Genomic DNA, 16,139 nt, shown 5'->3' on the forward strand with positions numbered 1-16,139 from the left:
CCCAAGCCAATTCCTCTGACTTGTGACTGCCTTTCAGGAAGTTTCCCTTCCTCAGTTTCTCTAAATAGGCTGAGGTGAGGTTGCTGCTGACTTTTTCAAAAACATATAGCCATGTTTATAAGCCCTTGTTTTAAAAGACAATCCTGAACTCACCTTCCTGTCTGGGAGGCATACCCCGGGGAGCAGACAGCCTTCTACTTTCTTACAAGCCAGACAAAATTGGGAGTAAATCTTCTGGTTGACAGACTGGTGCTTCCCGGCTGAGCCCCTGGGGAGATTCTCCAGTAGCGCTGGGTGCCCCTTCCCCAGAGGCCTGGTGGGCTAGCTCCTCTGGCCCAATTCTAAGCGAGGGGGTGGCTCCTGTCAGGCGGGGAAGAGGGCTCTGACCTCCACCTCCTTGGGGCCATCTGTCTATCCGTCTCTGGGAATGCCAGCCTCCTATTCTCTTTCTCCTTTGAAGCCTCTGGTTCGCCTCTTCCCTCTCTTCCTGAACTACTTCTCTGAGCTTCGGTCTCAGTCCCTCCGTCTTTGGCTCCTACATCTGTCTCGGCTCCAGGCTTTCCTCTCGCCTTCTCCGCCCCTCCCCCGCGCTGTCATTCACCCCGCTCCTCTCCGCTCACAGCCAATGGAGAGACCCGGCCGAAACTGAGAGGCTAGCTCGCACCGGGCTTTTTCGCCCGGTGATTGATGTCCCAGAGTCAACAGCGACCGAGCAGCCGGAGAGGGGAAGGAGTAGCCGGAGAGGGGAAGAATACGGCGCCCCCTCTTCTCCTTCCCCTCCCCCCCGCCCACTTTAGCCCTTCTGCGCACTTCGCCTCCAAGTCTCCACGCAGCCAGGAGCCGCTGCCGCCTCCGCGCCGCCGCGCGCTGTCCCCGAGCCAAGCACCGCGAGTGCCACCGCCCAGGCCCCCCCCTCCGCGGGGCCGGGGTCGGGGGCCAGCATGGAGCATCTGGGTCCGCACCATCTCCACCCGGGCCACGCGGAGCCCATCAGCTTTGGCATCGACCAGATCCTCAACAGCCCAGACCAGGGCGGCTGCATGGGGCCCTCCTCGCGCCTCCAGGACGGAGAATACGGCCTTGGGTGTTTGGTTGGAGGCGCCTACCCTTACGGCGGCGGGGGCCCCGCAGCCGGGCCGGGGGCCGGGGGCGCGGGGGCCTATGGCGCTGGAGGCCCGAGTGGCCCCGGTGGCCCGGCGGGCGGCGGCGGCGGCGCGTGCAGCATGGGCCCGCTGGCCGGCTCCTACAACGTGAACATGGCCTTGGCGGGCGGCCCCGGTCCCGGTGGCGGCGGCGGCGGCGGCGGGGGTGGAGGCGGCGGTGGGGGCACGCTGAGTGCTGCGGGAGTGATCCGAGTGCCTGCGCACAGGCCGCTAGCTGGAGCGGTGGCCCACCCTCAACCTCTGGCTACCGGTTTGCCCACCGTGCCCTCCGTGCCTGCCGTGCCGGGCGTCAACAACCTCACCGGCCTCACCTTCCCCTGGATGGAGAGTAACCGCAGATACACAAAGGACAGGTTCACAGGTGAGTCCGGCCCGCGCGCGCCCCGCCTGGCCGCGGCCCCGGCTCTCCTCTACCCCTCCTCCGCCCCGGGGCTCCCCGCAGCCCCCTCTGCGCGCCCGGCCGCCTGGCTCCTCTGGGTGCTTCCCCCAAGTTCCGCCACCCGCCGCCTCTCTCGCGGAATCGACTCGCTGGAAGAGTTCTCCAAGCCTGGGCCCCTCTTCGTCTCTCCCACAGGACCCCGTACTCTGAGAAGTTCTCCCTGATCCCTTCTCGGAGTCCCTGGGCCGGTCAGGCGAAGGGAAGGGGTTGTAGCGTCGGTACTACCTTCTGCCGGCATTTGGGGCTCGGGGATCTTGGAGAAAGGGGCGCGAGGTGAACAAACTGTTTCTTACGTCCTGGCAGACGTTGTCTGGCCGAGGCGGCGAACCCCAGAATCAGACTCAAGGAAAACAGGTTCCCCACCTTCCTTCCCCTACACACACACACACACACACACACACACACACACACACGCACACACATTTCGCGCTCCAAGGTCCAGTGCCCGTCGCACTGCCGATAGAGACCGTGAGCCGGAGTTAAGCCGCAGAGCTGGCCGGCCTTTCTTCCCGGACTGCGGGCCCCGTCCGGGTCAGTGGCAGCGACTAGGCTGAGCTGCCTGCTTCATTTTCGTTCTGTCCGGGCTCAGCGTCCTCCGCTCTGGGCCCAGCCTCGTTTCCTCTGGCGTGAATAATGCACCGGCCAGGCCCGTGATCGATCGGCAGCCGAAAGAACCCCTGGGACGATAACGCACTCGGCGGCGGCAGTCTGCCCTCCTCTCCGCTGCCTACTCTGCGCCTTGCTTCTGCTCGCCTCGGCTCCCTCCGCTCCTGCTTCCGCTCACGGCACTCAGCTTTTGCTCCTGAGCGGGTCCTTTTCCACGCCGCCTCACTTCCCGCCGCCCCTAGCGTTCCCTGGATGCGAGACTGCGATCTTCCCGCCAGGCCAGGCCCCCAAGTCCGCTGGGAAACAGCCCTGAGTTGAGCCTGGGTTCCCGGCGGGGCCTTAGAGAGAGAGGAAGCAGGAGGCAGAGGCCGCTGCCTAGATCGACCACGACGTGGGATTCCCGTGGGGCTCGGGCTCCAGGGCCCAACGGTGGAAGGGGAATAGGCAGTTAAGAGCTAGACCCTGGGCTAGCGTCGTGTTCCAGCCTTGAAACGTTGGCCCAGATTCTGGTCAGTGGCAAAGAGAGGTGGAGGAAAGCAGAAGATCCATTCGCTCTGGGCCTCAAGAAGGGCCCCTGTGCCCCAGCCCAAGTCCTCTCAGTCCTGGGGAGGCAGGGCCTAGTGCCCCGTCCTACTCCCCCAGCCAGGCCAAGCTAATCTTAAAGGGCCCTGATGGAGCACCACCAGCCCCCCCAGCCTGGAACCACTGGGAACCCAGTGGTGGAAAGGTACTCCACATAGCCCACTGAGGGGAGCCACAGCCTGCCCTAACCTTGCTTCAGCCCTAAGAAGGCTCGGAAGGAGTTTATGGCTGTCACCTTAGGCATCTGTCTCTGTGCCTGTGCTTGTCGTCTGTGTTAGCTTTTCTGGGTCTATAGATCTCTCATTTGTCCCCTGTTGTATGTGATGTGTCTGTATGTTGGTGTGTAATGGAGGCCTCAGGGCAGGATCCAGGATTCCTGGCCTTGACCAAGGATGGTCTCTTACTGTTGAGCAGCTTCTCTGAGGCTGGAGGCCTGGGGCCATGGGGGGAATGCGACCTTTAGCTCGCCTCAGACATGCCCCTCAAAAAGACTGCATCTGTGTTTGATGGGCACATAGGAGCCCAGGGCTAGGGAGGCCTCTGTGGTGGCAGAGGCCGCGGAGTCGGCCCGGCTGGCCGCTGGGTGGGGGGCCATTTCAGGCCACAGGCTTGAGCTGAGGGCTGACAGGAGGACCACCGCCCTGCTTCTGGGGTCTAGCCGCTGGGCTCGCTGACTCGCGGGGTGTCGGGCCTGGGACGCCTCCTGACGCTCTGCCGCTTGCCTCTGCCGTCTGTCTGTCTCTCCCGCTCCAGTGGCCCTCTCACCCTTCACTGTAACACGCCGTATAGGTCACCCCTATCAGAATCGGACGCCCCCCAAGAAGAAGAAGCCGCGCACGTCCTTCACGCGCCTGCAGATCTGCGAGCTGGAGAAGCGCTTCCACCGCCAGAAGTACCTGGCCTCGGCCGAGCGCGCCGCCCTGGCCAAGGCGCTCAAAATGACCGACGCGCAAGTCAAAACCTGGTTCCAGAACCGGAGGACAAAGTGGAGGTGAGCTGGCGGGGCGTGGGCGGCACAGTCTCTGGCTCCAGGCCTCTCCTGGGGAGTTCACACTCCTTCGATCCCTGCCTTCCGATGGATGGTTCTGGTTCGGAGGAGCGGACCGCTCTGCTAGGCTCGAGGGGAGTGGGAAGCAACCGTGGCCGATGACTGGATGGGGCCGGAGAGCCCCCTCTGTTTTGCTTTCTGGCTTTCTGGCCGGCACACTCAGTGCGGTGGTAGACGCGGCTGGTCTCTGCCGCTGCTTGGGGTATACGTCTGGATTTAAGCAGTCTACGCCGTCTGGGCTTCCGAGATCAGCGAGTCCTGAGGGACTTTTTGTTTGCGCAGACTTACGCGTACATGCCTCTTCTATCCTGGAGACCGGAGGCAGAATAGCACGCTCTCTGTTTCTGCGCCCCAGCCGGGGCTCCTGCTAGAGCGCCTGGGGCCCCAGACCGCGAGCCTGGGCCCTGCTGTCTCCCTCCTCCCTAGACGCCTGGCCTGGGCGCAGCAGGTCCCCCACCCGGGAAGGGGAAAATCAATCTGCGCCGCCTGCGGCGGGGTTTCCGAGGGTCCCACTGAAAGGGGGATCAATCAGGAACAGATGGGTATGTGTGTGTAAGAGAGAAACATTTTCTCTTATCCCGTCACACACCCATAGCTACACTCGTTTTCCCCACAAGCAGGCGCTTTCTTCGGTTGAACCCTTTTGCACCCCTGCATCCTCCGGCACATTTGGCCCGCCTGCTGGTTCCACACACGCCGGGAGTTTCTTGCTAGCTCAGGTCTCAGGCGGGAGAGCAAGAGAGTCTGGGAGAAGTCCCCGGCGCCGGGCAGGGAGGGCCTGGGCCCGGAGGAAGGAATTGGAGTTTCCTCTTTTTCTGAATGAAGGCGAGGAATCTGCCTGAGATTCCGCCACCGTGGCCACAAAGGAAGCCACTGCCCCGCGAGTCTGTTCCCCCTCTCCCCACATTCCTGCTGCTGGGGAAGGGGTGGGGGACGCAGCTCAGACCTCTGGAAAGCTAGGGAGGGAGCAAGGACTGGAGGGGGGAGGGGGGAACGCACTCGGGTTCCCAAGGCCGATCCGAGGCTACGGCCTAGGGGAGGGAGTCAGGCAAGCCCTTGGGGTGGGCGCACAGAGAAAATAGTATAGCAGGCTTAGAGAAACTGATACACAAGGTGGGGGCAAAGATAAACACCCCACCCAGGGAGAAAATAAAACATAAAGTGGACTTCCCTGGAGGCGAAGAAGTCTTATGTATAATAAAGGAAAGCAATAGATTAGGGAAACCTTCATTTTCGTTTCAAACAAATTCCCTTAAATTCTGAGAGAAGGAAAGGGGTGGGGTGAGAGAAAAACCAGAGAAAAAGACACAAAGCCTAAAGAAGAGAAATAGTTTGAAATTCAGGAAAGAACGGGCAGACGAGAGACAGAGCGAAAAGGCAAGAAAGGGCGGCGAGAAGAAGGTCGGCGTCCGCTGCTGGGAGAGGCCCTCTCGCTGGCTTCGCTCGCCTTCATCGATCGCCTACAAATTGCTTCTGGAGGCCCCGGGGACTCCCATTAGGTCTGTCCACCTTAGAGACAGACGTTTGATCTCAGTTGACTGGGTGGAGGGGAGGCATTAAATGGAATAAGTGAGTCATCGCCTCCCTGGACCTCCTCGGAGGAAGCCAGTTGGTCCGGCGGGAATCCCGGCCGGCACAGGGCTTGGCACAGGAGGTCTGAAGTCTGGGAGAGATTCTCAGAGAGAAAGGGGGTGAAGAGGTCCATCGTGGCAGCTCACATCCACTGGTCCCTGCCTCTGCCCTGGACTGATGGGGAGGGTGAGACCGCTCAGACTTGGGAAGGCTCCTGGTCTTCCTCGAGTCTGGGGAGAGGCAAAATGCCACCCTAGCCCTGCTTGTGCCTTCCAAGGCCAGTGAGGGTGTGGGCCCTGCCTGGAGCCAGAGAGCCCCAACTGCTTGGGCCTAGCGGATCTCCCTACAGCTCCCCCAGAGTACCCCCTATCTACTTTGGTGGTTTCCAGTCTTTGTCGGAGTCAGAACCCTCAAGTTAGGGGAGTGTTTTCAAGGGCCCCCAGCTGGAATTGGGGTCCGAGAGGGGGAGCTGCGCTCTCCCAGGCGGTCTCCCGGGAGCGCACCCGAAGCGTGGGTAACGGTTTGTCCCCGGTGCAGGCGGCAGACTGCGGAGGAGCGTGAGGCCGAGAGGCAGCAGGCAAACCGCATCCTCCTGCAGCTGCAGCAGGAGGCCTTCCAGAAGAGCCTGGCTCAGCCTCTGCCCGCGGACCCGCTGTGCGTGCACAACTCCTCGCTCTTCGCCCTGCAGAACCTGCAGCCGTGGTCTGACGACTCGACCAAGATCACCAGCGTCACGTCCGTGGCGTCGGCCTGCGAGTGAGCCTGTCTGCTACTCTCTGAGAGACCCGAGACCCGGGCCCAGCCAAGGGGTCTCGAGGCCCCCCGAGAGCCAGGACTCTCGCCTGCCCTCCGCCGCAGACTGCACGCCTCCGGGGATCGCGGCACCCCTCCGCACCGGCCCGCGCGCCGACGCCGTTCTCTTTGGGGTGGAAAAGAAGAGAGCGCGCAGGAAAGAGACGCGCCGCCGTCTCCCAGATGCCTACGCGGTCCCGCGCCTGCTGGAACTGTTCAGAGTCCTCCGTTAGCGTCTATTTTATTTTATTATGATTTTTAACGTGGGACTGAGAAAGGCAGAAGAGGTGGTGGAAGAAGAGCTGGTGGGGTCCCTAGAGGACAGCATGAGCTGTCGTTTGAACTTGCCTTGGGAAGACCGCCCTCTCTGTTCTCCACTCCCGGTAGTAGCCGGCCCACACGGACGTGATTTCACTGTCCCTCCTAGTGTCTCCCCACAGTCACAGGGGCCCTATGGCAGAGTGTCTTGCACACACAGGGTCATAGCCTTCACTCCCTTGGCCCTTACGATCAGGGGTGGCCCAGATTCATTCTGAACAGCATGGCACTTCTCACAAATACAAGGCCACAGTCACACTGTGACACACCATCGCACACACAACAGCCACAACAGCGTCACTTGGCCTGCCAGACCCCTATCACACACCCTAGCCGCACCCAGGTACGCACAGGCAGGTTTCCACACAAAAAGCCTATTTCTCCAGATCCTGTTCGTAGGGGGGGGGTGGTTTAAGTTATGCACTTATAAGGTGTTTTCTGTGTAACCTTTTTATAAAGTGCTTGTGTAATTTATGTGAAAAATAATAATAAAACCCTCTGAATCCAGAATCAAGGCTGCTTGCTCCTTGCTGAGCCCAGCACCTTGCAGCTACTTGGGTCTGGTGTGAGCTGGTGCAGCCAGGGCAGCCCCTCATACTTAAGTTTGAAGGACATCTTGGGGTCAGGACTGTCAGGTTCTGGAAAGAGGAAAGAAAGAGGAGGAGAAATGAAGAGAAGGCAGCAGTGAGACAAGTTGGGAGAGCCAGTGTCTCCTGGAACAGTTAGTGCTCAAGATTTGTCTTTGGGAGTGAGAGTTACCTGTGTGCACTCTGTGTTTGTGATGGTGTGGGCAATCGGGATGTTATACTGACAATGAGTGTTTGTATAATAAGTGTTCAAGTGTGTGATTTTGTATGCAGTTGTGTGTGCTTATTTTGCTTCAGTTGTGAATCGAAACTACCATTTATATACAGACTTGTATTGGTATGTGTGTGATCATATGTAAATGTGGCTTTTTGGGTAGTTGTATAATCACCCACCAACATCCGTGATTATTAGTGAATCAGGGGCTAATATTTGTGAGAGTACGTATTAGTTTTTCATTATGAATCTATTTTTGTGTTAAATGTATGAATGTTTATGGCTGTATATCATCTATAATTGTATGTATGTAATCATGTGTTAGAGGTGTATTTCATTGTATGAGTGATACTTGTCTAGGATTGTATATAATTGGGGGAGTGAATTAATGGGGAATATGTATCATTGTGGATGACATGTCCCTGCAGTGAGTGTGTATGGTGCTGTGTTAGTGGGTATAATTAATTGTACACTGCTGGAGTACATGATGGTGGGGTGTGCAGATCCATTGTAGGGGTATACACATCTGCTAGAAGTTTGGGGTTCTAGGACCTTACCCAGCAAGCTGCAGAGATTGGAGCATTCTATGAGTAATTGGACCAGGATCTTCTGTGGTGCTTGAAGCCAAGACTTCCCAGCTTCCAGACTAGCCTGGCCTAGGAGGGATCTGAAAAACTGACTTCCCAGGACCTTCAGGGAGGCCCCAGACCACTCTAGCCAGGACAGCAGCCACAGTACACAACACTCCCCATAACATTTAGTCCCCCACCTACCAGACCAATGTCAGGACATACAAAACTGACTTAAGCCTGCTTTTCTGGAAGAAGCCAGATGGTAGAGGCTTTAGGAAACATGCCATCCTGGGGTAGTAGAGTGGGGACATAGGGGGCTCTTTCTTTAGGGTGGAAGAGTGAGAGAACTTTATGGCTAAAAACTGGAAGAGAGTAGGTTGTGGGACTTGTTCGTGTATGCAGAGCTGTGTTCACCCAGACTGGGGTTGAGGGCAGGAGAGTTATGGAAACCATCAGAGTACTCATCCTGGCCTAGACTGCCCTCTTGGCTCTGCCATATCACAGGACAAAGCACAGCAACCTCCAACCCAAGGAGGCCCAGGAGGAAATTTGGCTGAGTGTGGAAGGGGCACTGCTTGTCCACCCTTATCTGTGCTCCTCTTCGAGCAGGATCTGGGCAGGAGAGGAGGATTCTGAGTCCAAAGGATTTCCAAAGTGGAGGGGCTACCCCAACCCCAGACCCACCGGGTGACCAGGCCAAACCCTGACAGTGTGTGGGTCGAGGGGAGAAAGTTCTGGTCTCAAAGTCAGGTCTGCAGTGGGCCTCCTGCCTGTGCCGCGGCGGTATCCAGTACCGGGCCAAGCGAAATCGAAATCCGGAAATATCCTCTTGGAACCGCAGAATTCTGCTCCTCCTACCTGGGTAGGTCTGGCTCTCCCTCCCCTCCTGCCGGGACTGGAGCTGCCCAGCCCAAACCATTTTCATTTGGTGCGGTCTCTCCTCCATTTGCGTCTTTAAGAGGCACCTTCAGTGCCTGCCGGTTGCCGTATTCCAGAATTGCCAACCCCAGGGGAAACTGGGGCCTTCCTCCCACCTCCTGACTCCTGGGACCCTTCAGGCTGGGCGCCCGGGGGCTCCTGGATATTTTCTGGCCACAGACTGTCTAGCCGAGGCAGGAACGGGGAGTGGCTGTCTGGCTCAAAGTCAACCCCCAAACTCCCGAGAACCCCGACTCTTCACCAGCACTCCCTCACCCCTGCTCTGGCGAGACAAAGCAGGCAAAATCAGGCATAACACACCTCCTCCCCCAAATACCTCCTACGTCCCGGATCTTCATCAACAGCTGGGGTCACACTCAAAACAGCGCGGGGCTAGGCCCCTCAGACCCTCTGCTCTCGGACCCTGTCCAGCTTATTCGGGCCTCTCGGAGAACTGGGCTTCCGCACGCCGGAATCCCGGGCGCCCATCGCGGGAGGCCACCCAACTCCCCTCCCCTCCCCGCTCCGGCTCCCGCTCGACTGTTTCCGGGGATCCCAGGCCACCCCAGTCGCGCGCTCTCCCGGGGCCCCTCCCACGCGCTCGGGACCCCAGGCGACGCGTCCCAGGGGTGGGGGCACACTCCCCGGGGTACTGGGGCCCTCGGCGCTGAAGGACGGCGTACGACTCCCCATTCTCGGTCGGGAATTCGTTGGGACCGAATCTCGGTAAATCCCGCGTCGGCCGAGGGCCGCGGAGAGGACAGGCCGGGATGGCGGCGGGGCCTGCACACCCGGTAGTCTCGAGGGGACGCGGGCTGGAAGGGAGGTGGGGGCTGCCAGGGTCACAATCAGGGCCAACTACCCGCCGCACAAAGAAAGCTCACAACTCCTATCTGCCACCAATCCTGCAGGCAAGGGTCTGTCTCTGTTCAGAAATAGAAAAGGAACAAACGATCCGAATAATGGTGTGTAGAGATGCAGAGGGAGAAGAGGAATTAACGAACCTGTCTGAGCAGAAAGGGCCACATCCTTCCTTGGCTTGAGTGAGCCGACTGCACTGACCAAATTATGCAGTGAGTGAGCCTTGATCACTGCCTCAGACCTGGCTGACTGAGTGGTGGCCTTCTGGGGCCCAGAAACCCAAGCAGGGCTGGGGTCCTAGCGCCCCGTGCCCCCGCCCCCTGGGGTGGCACACAGAGAATCTGGCCTAACCTGTTAACGATAATAGCGGCTTTGTGTGGCCATATCCGTGCTTGTGAGCTCTATGGGCACAATCTGAGCACTGCCTCCTGAAGCCCCCACCGCAGTGGCAGGTACGGGGTCTGCACTGGGCCCAACACTCAGACAGGCGTCCCGTTTGTGGCGTGAGTGACTTGCAGGTGGGCAGGCCGGTTCCAGGTGTATGATACAGTTATGCAGGGATCTCCAGGCTGTGCAGAATTGGAGCAGCTGGGACTCAGAGGACATGCTGCAAGGGGCAGTTGGGCTAGAGCTGGGGCCCCAGAGCTGCACGAAGGGCCAGATGCTGCACTAAGGCCAGATGCTGGAGGAAACCGACCCCCTTCCACTCTGTTTCTCCAACTTTGCTCAGGCACACTTGCCCCCCGCCCCCACACACTTGCCCCCACACACTTGCTCCCCACCCCGCCCCACACACTTGCCCCCCCACCCCGCCCCACACACTTGCCTCCCCACCCCGCCCCACACACTTGCCCCCCCACCCCGCTCCACACACTTGCCCCACACACACACTTGGCCCCCACCGTCCCACACACTTGCCCCCCCACACACACACAGACACTTTCCTTTTACTCCTCTCAGACCCCCGCTCAAGTATCGGACACAACTGAGCGTCTGAACTGAACTGAGACCCCCTCCCCCTCCTAAGCAGCTTCTCACTCTCCTAGGCCTTCCTAATCAGCTCAGATTTCGGAGCCCAGCAGCCAGGTCACTGCCTGGGTAGCTAAGAGGAGCTGCCCGCGCGATTTTCCCGCATCGTTCGAATCCACGGCAGGCCCAGGAAGATCTCTGGAACGGCCCACCTGCACTCACTCCTGGATTCCTTATCCTCGGGAGTCTGATAGGAACAGGCTGAGTGAGTGAGAGGTGTGCAGCCAGTTCAGACTTTCCAAGGAGCTCAGAGCAGGCTCGGAATATGGTGTTTGCAGCCGGGGCGTGGGAAACCAGGGCGGAGGTGCGAGTGGGGAAAGACCGAGGGGAAGGAAAGGAGAGGGGAGGGGGAGGGGAGGAGAGGTGTTGGCGGGGGGGATGGTGAGTAGAGGGAGCGATGAGTGCCCGTGTTGTGTTGAAGGATGGGTACAAAATCACATCCTCTCACCCTTGGCCTGCGTTGTTGTGGACCTCACATACCTCCTCCAACTACACAACGACTGGAGTGTGCGATATTACACAAGGCAAGCTACAGGTGTGCTGTTCTACGCGCGGGCATACACGGCACACACACACATGCACGCATGAAGTCTCCACTGCTGCGTTCGCAGTTATCCCCAAAAGCTCACGCCAGGGGCGACCCCATCAAGTTCCTATGGGTGGTTACCACGCGTCTATCCCGCCAAGGGCCTTCCTTTCCTTTCCCCATCTCTCCTCCCCCAGCCTGGAGGGAGGAGGGTCTAATTCAACTACCGGTCGGTTTGGGGGTGGAGATTGCCCAGGCCTGCGTTTTGGTTTCCACTCCCGCAGCTCTGGCAACGTGACCGTGGGGACAGCGGGCCGCCGTGGATTCGGCCGAGAACCCTAGCAAGGCCCGGGAGGTCCAGCGGCCGCCGCTGCCTCCACGAAGCCCACAACGATCTGGCCTCCTCGTATATGCGAGAAGAGGGGGGCGTGGGAGGCATGGGGGGTGGGGGTGCGAGGCCCCCCTTCTGGGTGCCGTTCAATGGGGAGGTTTGGTAGGAGCTGCTCCTGCCGCCTCACATTTTCCGTCCTGTGGCCCCAGAGCCCATGTATCTTCGGTTCCTGCGGGAGGAGTCGCAAATCCGGAAAGCTGAAGGCCCAGAAGCTGCTGGAGCCGGACCTGGGCTTCCCCGAAGAAACGCAGGACAAGTGAGTTCCGGGCGCCCTCTAGGGGCCGCACGGGGAGAGGCGCCTCTACCGAGGCCCTGGGAGCTTGTGGTCTGAGGGACCCTGGAGACCTCAGGGGCGGCTGCTACCAGTCCCAGTGGAAAATAATAACGATCATAATATTAATAATTAACAATATCGAGCACTTGCTGTATTCCAGGCACTGCACTAGGTTTTAAAGGTATTAATACATTCTTAACAATCACCCTATGCCGTGGGTGGTAATTTAATCCCACTTTATAGACAGGAAAATTGAAGTCCAGAGAGGTTAAGCAACTTGCCTAAGGGCACACGACTCCAGCATTCGAAAGTGAAAGAAAGAAAGTGAAGTCGCTCAGTCGTGTCCGACTCTGTGGGATTCTCCAGGCAAGAATACTGGAGTGGGTTGCCATTTCCTTCAGGGGATCTTCCAGACCCAGGGATTGAACCCAGGTCTCCCGCGTTACAGGCAAACCCTTTAACCTCTGAGCCACCAGGGCAGACCCCAGGGTCTAATCCTGGAACCAGTTTCTTTGGGATGGATGGCGAGTCCTAGGATGTGGTAGACTTGGGGAGGACTCCTCAAGGAATGTCTTGTTTTATGGAGGGAGCTCTTAGCTCAGAAGTCCACTGGGATTTTGCTCCCTTGCTGCTGCTGCTAAGTCATTTCAGTCGTGTCTGACTCCCTTAGGACTTTGGAAAAAATGTTTCCAAGCCACCCCAGTCCATGGTTCCCTCCAGCTTTTACTGCTCCCCCCTCCAGGATCCCCTCTGCAGCACTGCCAGGACTTGAGACCTTGCCCTCCTCCTTCCCCACACCTAACCCTTTAGGCTTTCTCAGCTAGGGCTTACCACCTTCCAGGAGCCCTTTGGGATTGGAAGGGGGTTCCATATACTTCCACCCCTCCCTCTTCTGGGTCAGCAGGATAGGGGACACAGGCCAACAGAAAATCTAAAATAGAAGTGAACGTACCACACTTGATTAGAGGAAGAAGTGGAGAACCAGGAAGGTAACCTGCACTAGGTTTTAAAGGTATTAATACATTCTTGCTGTTGCTGCTGCTGCTAAGTCACTTCAGTCGTGTCCGACTCTGTGTGATCCCACAGACGGCAGCCCACCAGGCTCCCCCATCCCTGGGATTCTCCAGGCAAGAACACTGGAGTGGGTTGCCATTTCCTTCTCCAATGCATGAAAAGTGAAAAGTGAAAGTGAAGTCTCTCAGTCGTGTCCGACTCTTAGCAACCCCATGGACTGCAGCCTACCAGGCTCCTCCATCCATGGGATTTTCCAGGCAAGAGTACTGGAGTGGGGTACCAGTGCCACCCTATGATGTGAGTGGTATTTTAATCCCACTTTATAGACAAGGAAAATTGAAGTCCAGAGAGGTTAAGCAACTTGCCTAAGGGCACACGACACCTTCCTCTCTTTTCCATCTGCTCTGAGCAAAGCCTGTAGCTGGAGGAGGTTGTTCGGGGTTGGAGGATGGGGGAGCATGTTGGGGTGGGTCAGAGAATTAGCAAGGGCTTATGCCCTGACCTTTTAAACAGTAAAATTCAGTCAGAATATGAAAAGAAAAGAGAGCACTGTCTTCCCTTCTTCCCTGCCTCCTCCAGAGTGGTAGAGAAGGGGGAGGTGGGTAGGTGAGTTGTCTCTGGGAGGCTCTTTTATAAACAATATAAGGTGTATTCAAGACTATGGTTTTTCCAGGAGTCATGTATGGATGTGAGAGTTGGACTATAAAGAAAGCTGAGCGCCAAAGAATTGATGCTTTTGAACTGTGGTGTTGGAGAAGATTCTTGAGAGTCCCTTGGACTACAAGGAGATCCAACCAGTTCATCCTAAAGGAAATCAGTCTTGGGTATTCATTGGAAGGACTGATGTTGAAGCTGAAACTCCAATACTTTGGCCACCTGATGTGAAGAGCTGACTCATTTGAAAAGACCCTGATGCTGGGAAAGATTGAGGGCAGGAGGAGAAGGGGAAGACAGAGGATGAGATGGTTGGATTGCATCACCAAATCAATGAACATGAGTTTGGGTAAACTCCGGGAGTTGGTGATGGAGTCGGACACAACTGAGTGACTGAACTGAACTGAACTGAACTGAAGGTGTATTCATTTATATATAATTTTCACCTGACAGTCTTAAACTTTCAGGTGTATAAGAAACACTTGGGAACCTTGTTAAAATGTAGATTCTTATTCATTATGTCTGGGGTGGGGCTTGAGATTCCAGATTTAGAACAAGCTTCCTGTGGTGCTGATGCTACTTCAAGGATCAAGGTACCACCCCTGTATGTCTGAGATCTAATTCTGGGTTCTCAAGCTTATCTATCAAATATGGCCTGCAGCTTTATTTGCCCGAGTATTTTTCCATTTTATTTAAAGAAATTAAAAACACAGACACAACTGCACCCTAAAATTCACTCTCCAGCATGCCACAGGCCTCACCACTCCCTGCTATCTTATGTCCTGCTCCTTCCCTGTTACCTGCATGGCCCCTCTTTTTCCAGTGCACCTGTCCCTCTTTCTAAAATTCTTTCACTCCCAGGTGCCTGCTGAGGTGACTTTGGGCATCAGCCTAGGTTTTGGGCTCTGCTTCCCTGCTTTCTAACCTCCGGCAAGTTAATTAAATTTTAGGAGCCTGCAGTTTCCTTGACCAAATTATAGGGCCAACTCTTCCCCGGATTACAGAAGGGATTAAGGAGATAAGGCAAGTAAAAGCCTTTGGCTCTTAGCTGGTGCTCCAGGAGTGGCGCCAGGAGCCCCCAGGGTGGCTTGACCTAGGTTTTCTGTGTACCAGGTGGGGTTGGGCAGTAGGGGGGCGGGTCCTACAAACTGCAGAGGTCCCCTCCCTCCCCTCCCCATCCCCAGATTCTTGATTCCTGGGGTAAAGTCGAGTGGCCTCGCAGCTTTCCCTACTCAGCGCTTCAAAGGGAGGCTTACTGTGCATTTAGGTGCTGTGCTTCCTGCTCCTCCTGGCAACAAGGAACAGATTAGCGAGTCCTCGTGTTCACAGGCGCCCAACTGTCCACAGGGCGGGCCCTCGGGGTGAGAGCCGGTACCCAGCGGGATGGGACGGGTGGAGACAGGCTCAGCCCCAGAGGGCTGGAGGCCCGGGCAGGGTGGGGCCGCTGCAGAGCAATGTCCATCACCGCTTCCACAGATACACGGCACACCTTCCTCCACGAGTGCTCACAGGCACACACTGCCTTCTTCCTATCTCACTCTCAGGCTGGGTCTCAGACCAACCAATGCGTCCACAGGGCGGGACGATCCTGTCATATGTCTACACATTCATTCCAGCAGGATCCTTGGTTACACAACAGCTGCTGTCCCCAGATCTCACCCTCACGATTGTGTCAGTCTAGGGAAACTGTGGGCTTGCAGGCATTCGCCCACCTGTTCCCCAGTGGCCACAAGGTCACACCTGCCTGCATATAGGCTCGGAGGTGGGTCCTACAGATTCACAGGAAAACACTTAGGAGCCTATGCAGAATCCTCTCACCAGTTTACTCGCGGTCAGGGGAAAACCAGTTCTTGTGTGTTGAACACATTTTGTTCAGGAGTCCAGCCCACAAGCTCACAGACACAGTGGTACCCTTGAACCCATTTCTACCCACAGGCTTCTACTTCTCTCCCTTTAGCATCTCAGGCCTGAAATTGGGGGCTTCCTGGTCAGCACAGGGGAGGCATGGTTGCTCCACTGGGGCGGATTCTGCCGGTTGGTGGGCAGCATGAGTGGGGGAGGACAGTTTATTAACCCCACAGAAGCCCCAGGTTACTGTCTTAGGTGCTGGCCTGCCTCTCTGCGCAGGCGCGCCGGATCCCAGGGCGACTCCAGTCCGGTTTATAGGGCTGGTCCACACCAGCCAGCCTTGGTGCTGTGGGGGAGGCTTCTAGCCTAGAGAAAGTGAGGGGTCGGTGGTCCCTCAGAGACTGGATGCTTCTTGATGGGGGTGGGGTAGATCGACGTAGAGGAATCACTGGAAGGCCTGGGGCCTTTGATTGCACCAACAGAGCCAAATACTCAGTTCTAGGGACCCCCTACCACTTCCTGCACCTTCTGCCCAGGGGTGAGTTCCACTGTCCCTTCCACACAGCTTGTCGCGGGGTGTCACCGCCAGTTCACCGGAGTTCACAGGACGCCAGTGAGCTCCAGCGCCGGCCTGCGGGGAGCTGCCCTGTGGCACTCAGGACACCTCCAGGACGTGCAGAAAATTCTGCTTTCGAAGGACGATTAGTGAGCGTCCCCTCGCCTCCGTCGAG

At 57.4% G+C, this 16,139-nt stretch overlaps 1 protein-coding gene and 1 long non-coding RNA gene across 2 annotated transcripts; both read left to right on the top strand.

Annotated features, from left to right (window-relative positions):
* Positions 1-319: 319 nt before the first annotated feature.
* TLX1 (T cell leukemia homeobox 1) lies at positions 320-6,258 on the top strand. Its single transcript, XM_061403176.1, has 3 exons — positions 320-1,524; positions 3,580-3,781; positions 5,948-6,258. The coding sequence occupies exons 1-3, from the start codon at positions 942-944 to the stop codon at positions 6,168-6,170; spliced, it is 1,008 nt and encodes a 335-aa protein (XP_061259160.1). The 5' UTR covers positions 320-941; the 3' UTR covers positions 6,171-6,258.
* Positions 6,259-11,395: 5,137 nt separating this feature from the next.
* Positions 11,396-14,226, top strand: LOC133239306 (uncharacterized). Its single transcript, XR_009733789.1, has 2 exons — positions 11,396-11,874; positions 13,580-14,226. It is a non-coding gene; the product is annotated as an uncharacterized LOC133239306 (long non-coding RNA).
* Positions 14,227-16,139: the final 1,913 nt, after the last annotated feature.

The sequence above is a fragment of the Bos javanicus genome, chromosome 26, assembly GCF_032452875.1.
Source record: "Bos javanicus breed banteng chromosome 26, ARS-OSU_banteng_1.0, whole genome shotgun sequence".
NCBI lineage: Eukaryota > Metazoa > Chordata > Mammalia > Artiodactyla > Bovidae > Bos > Bos javanicus.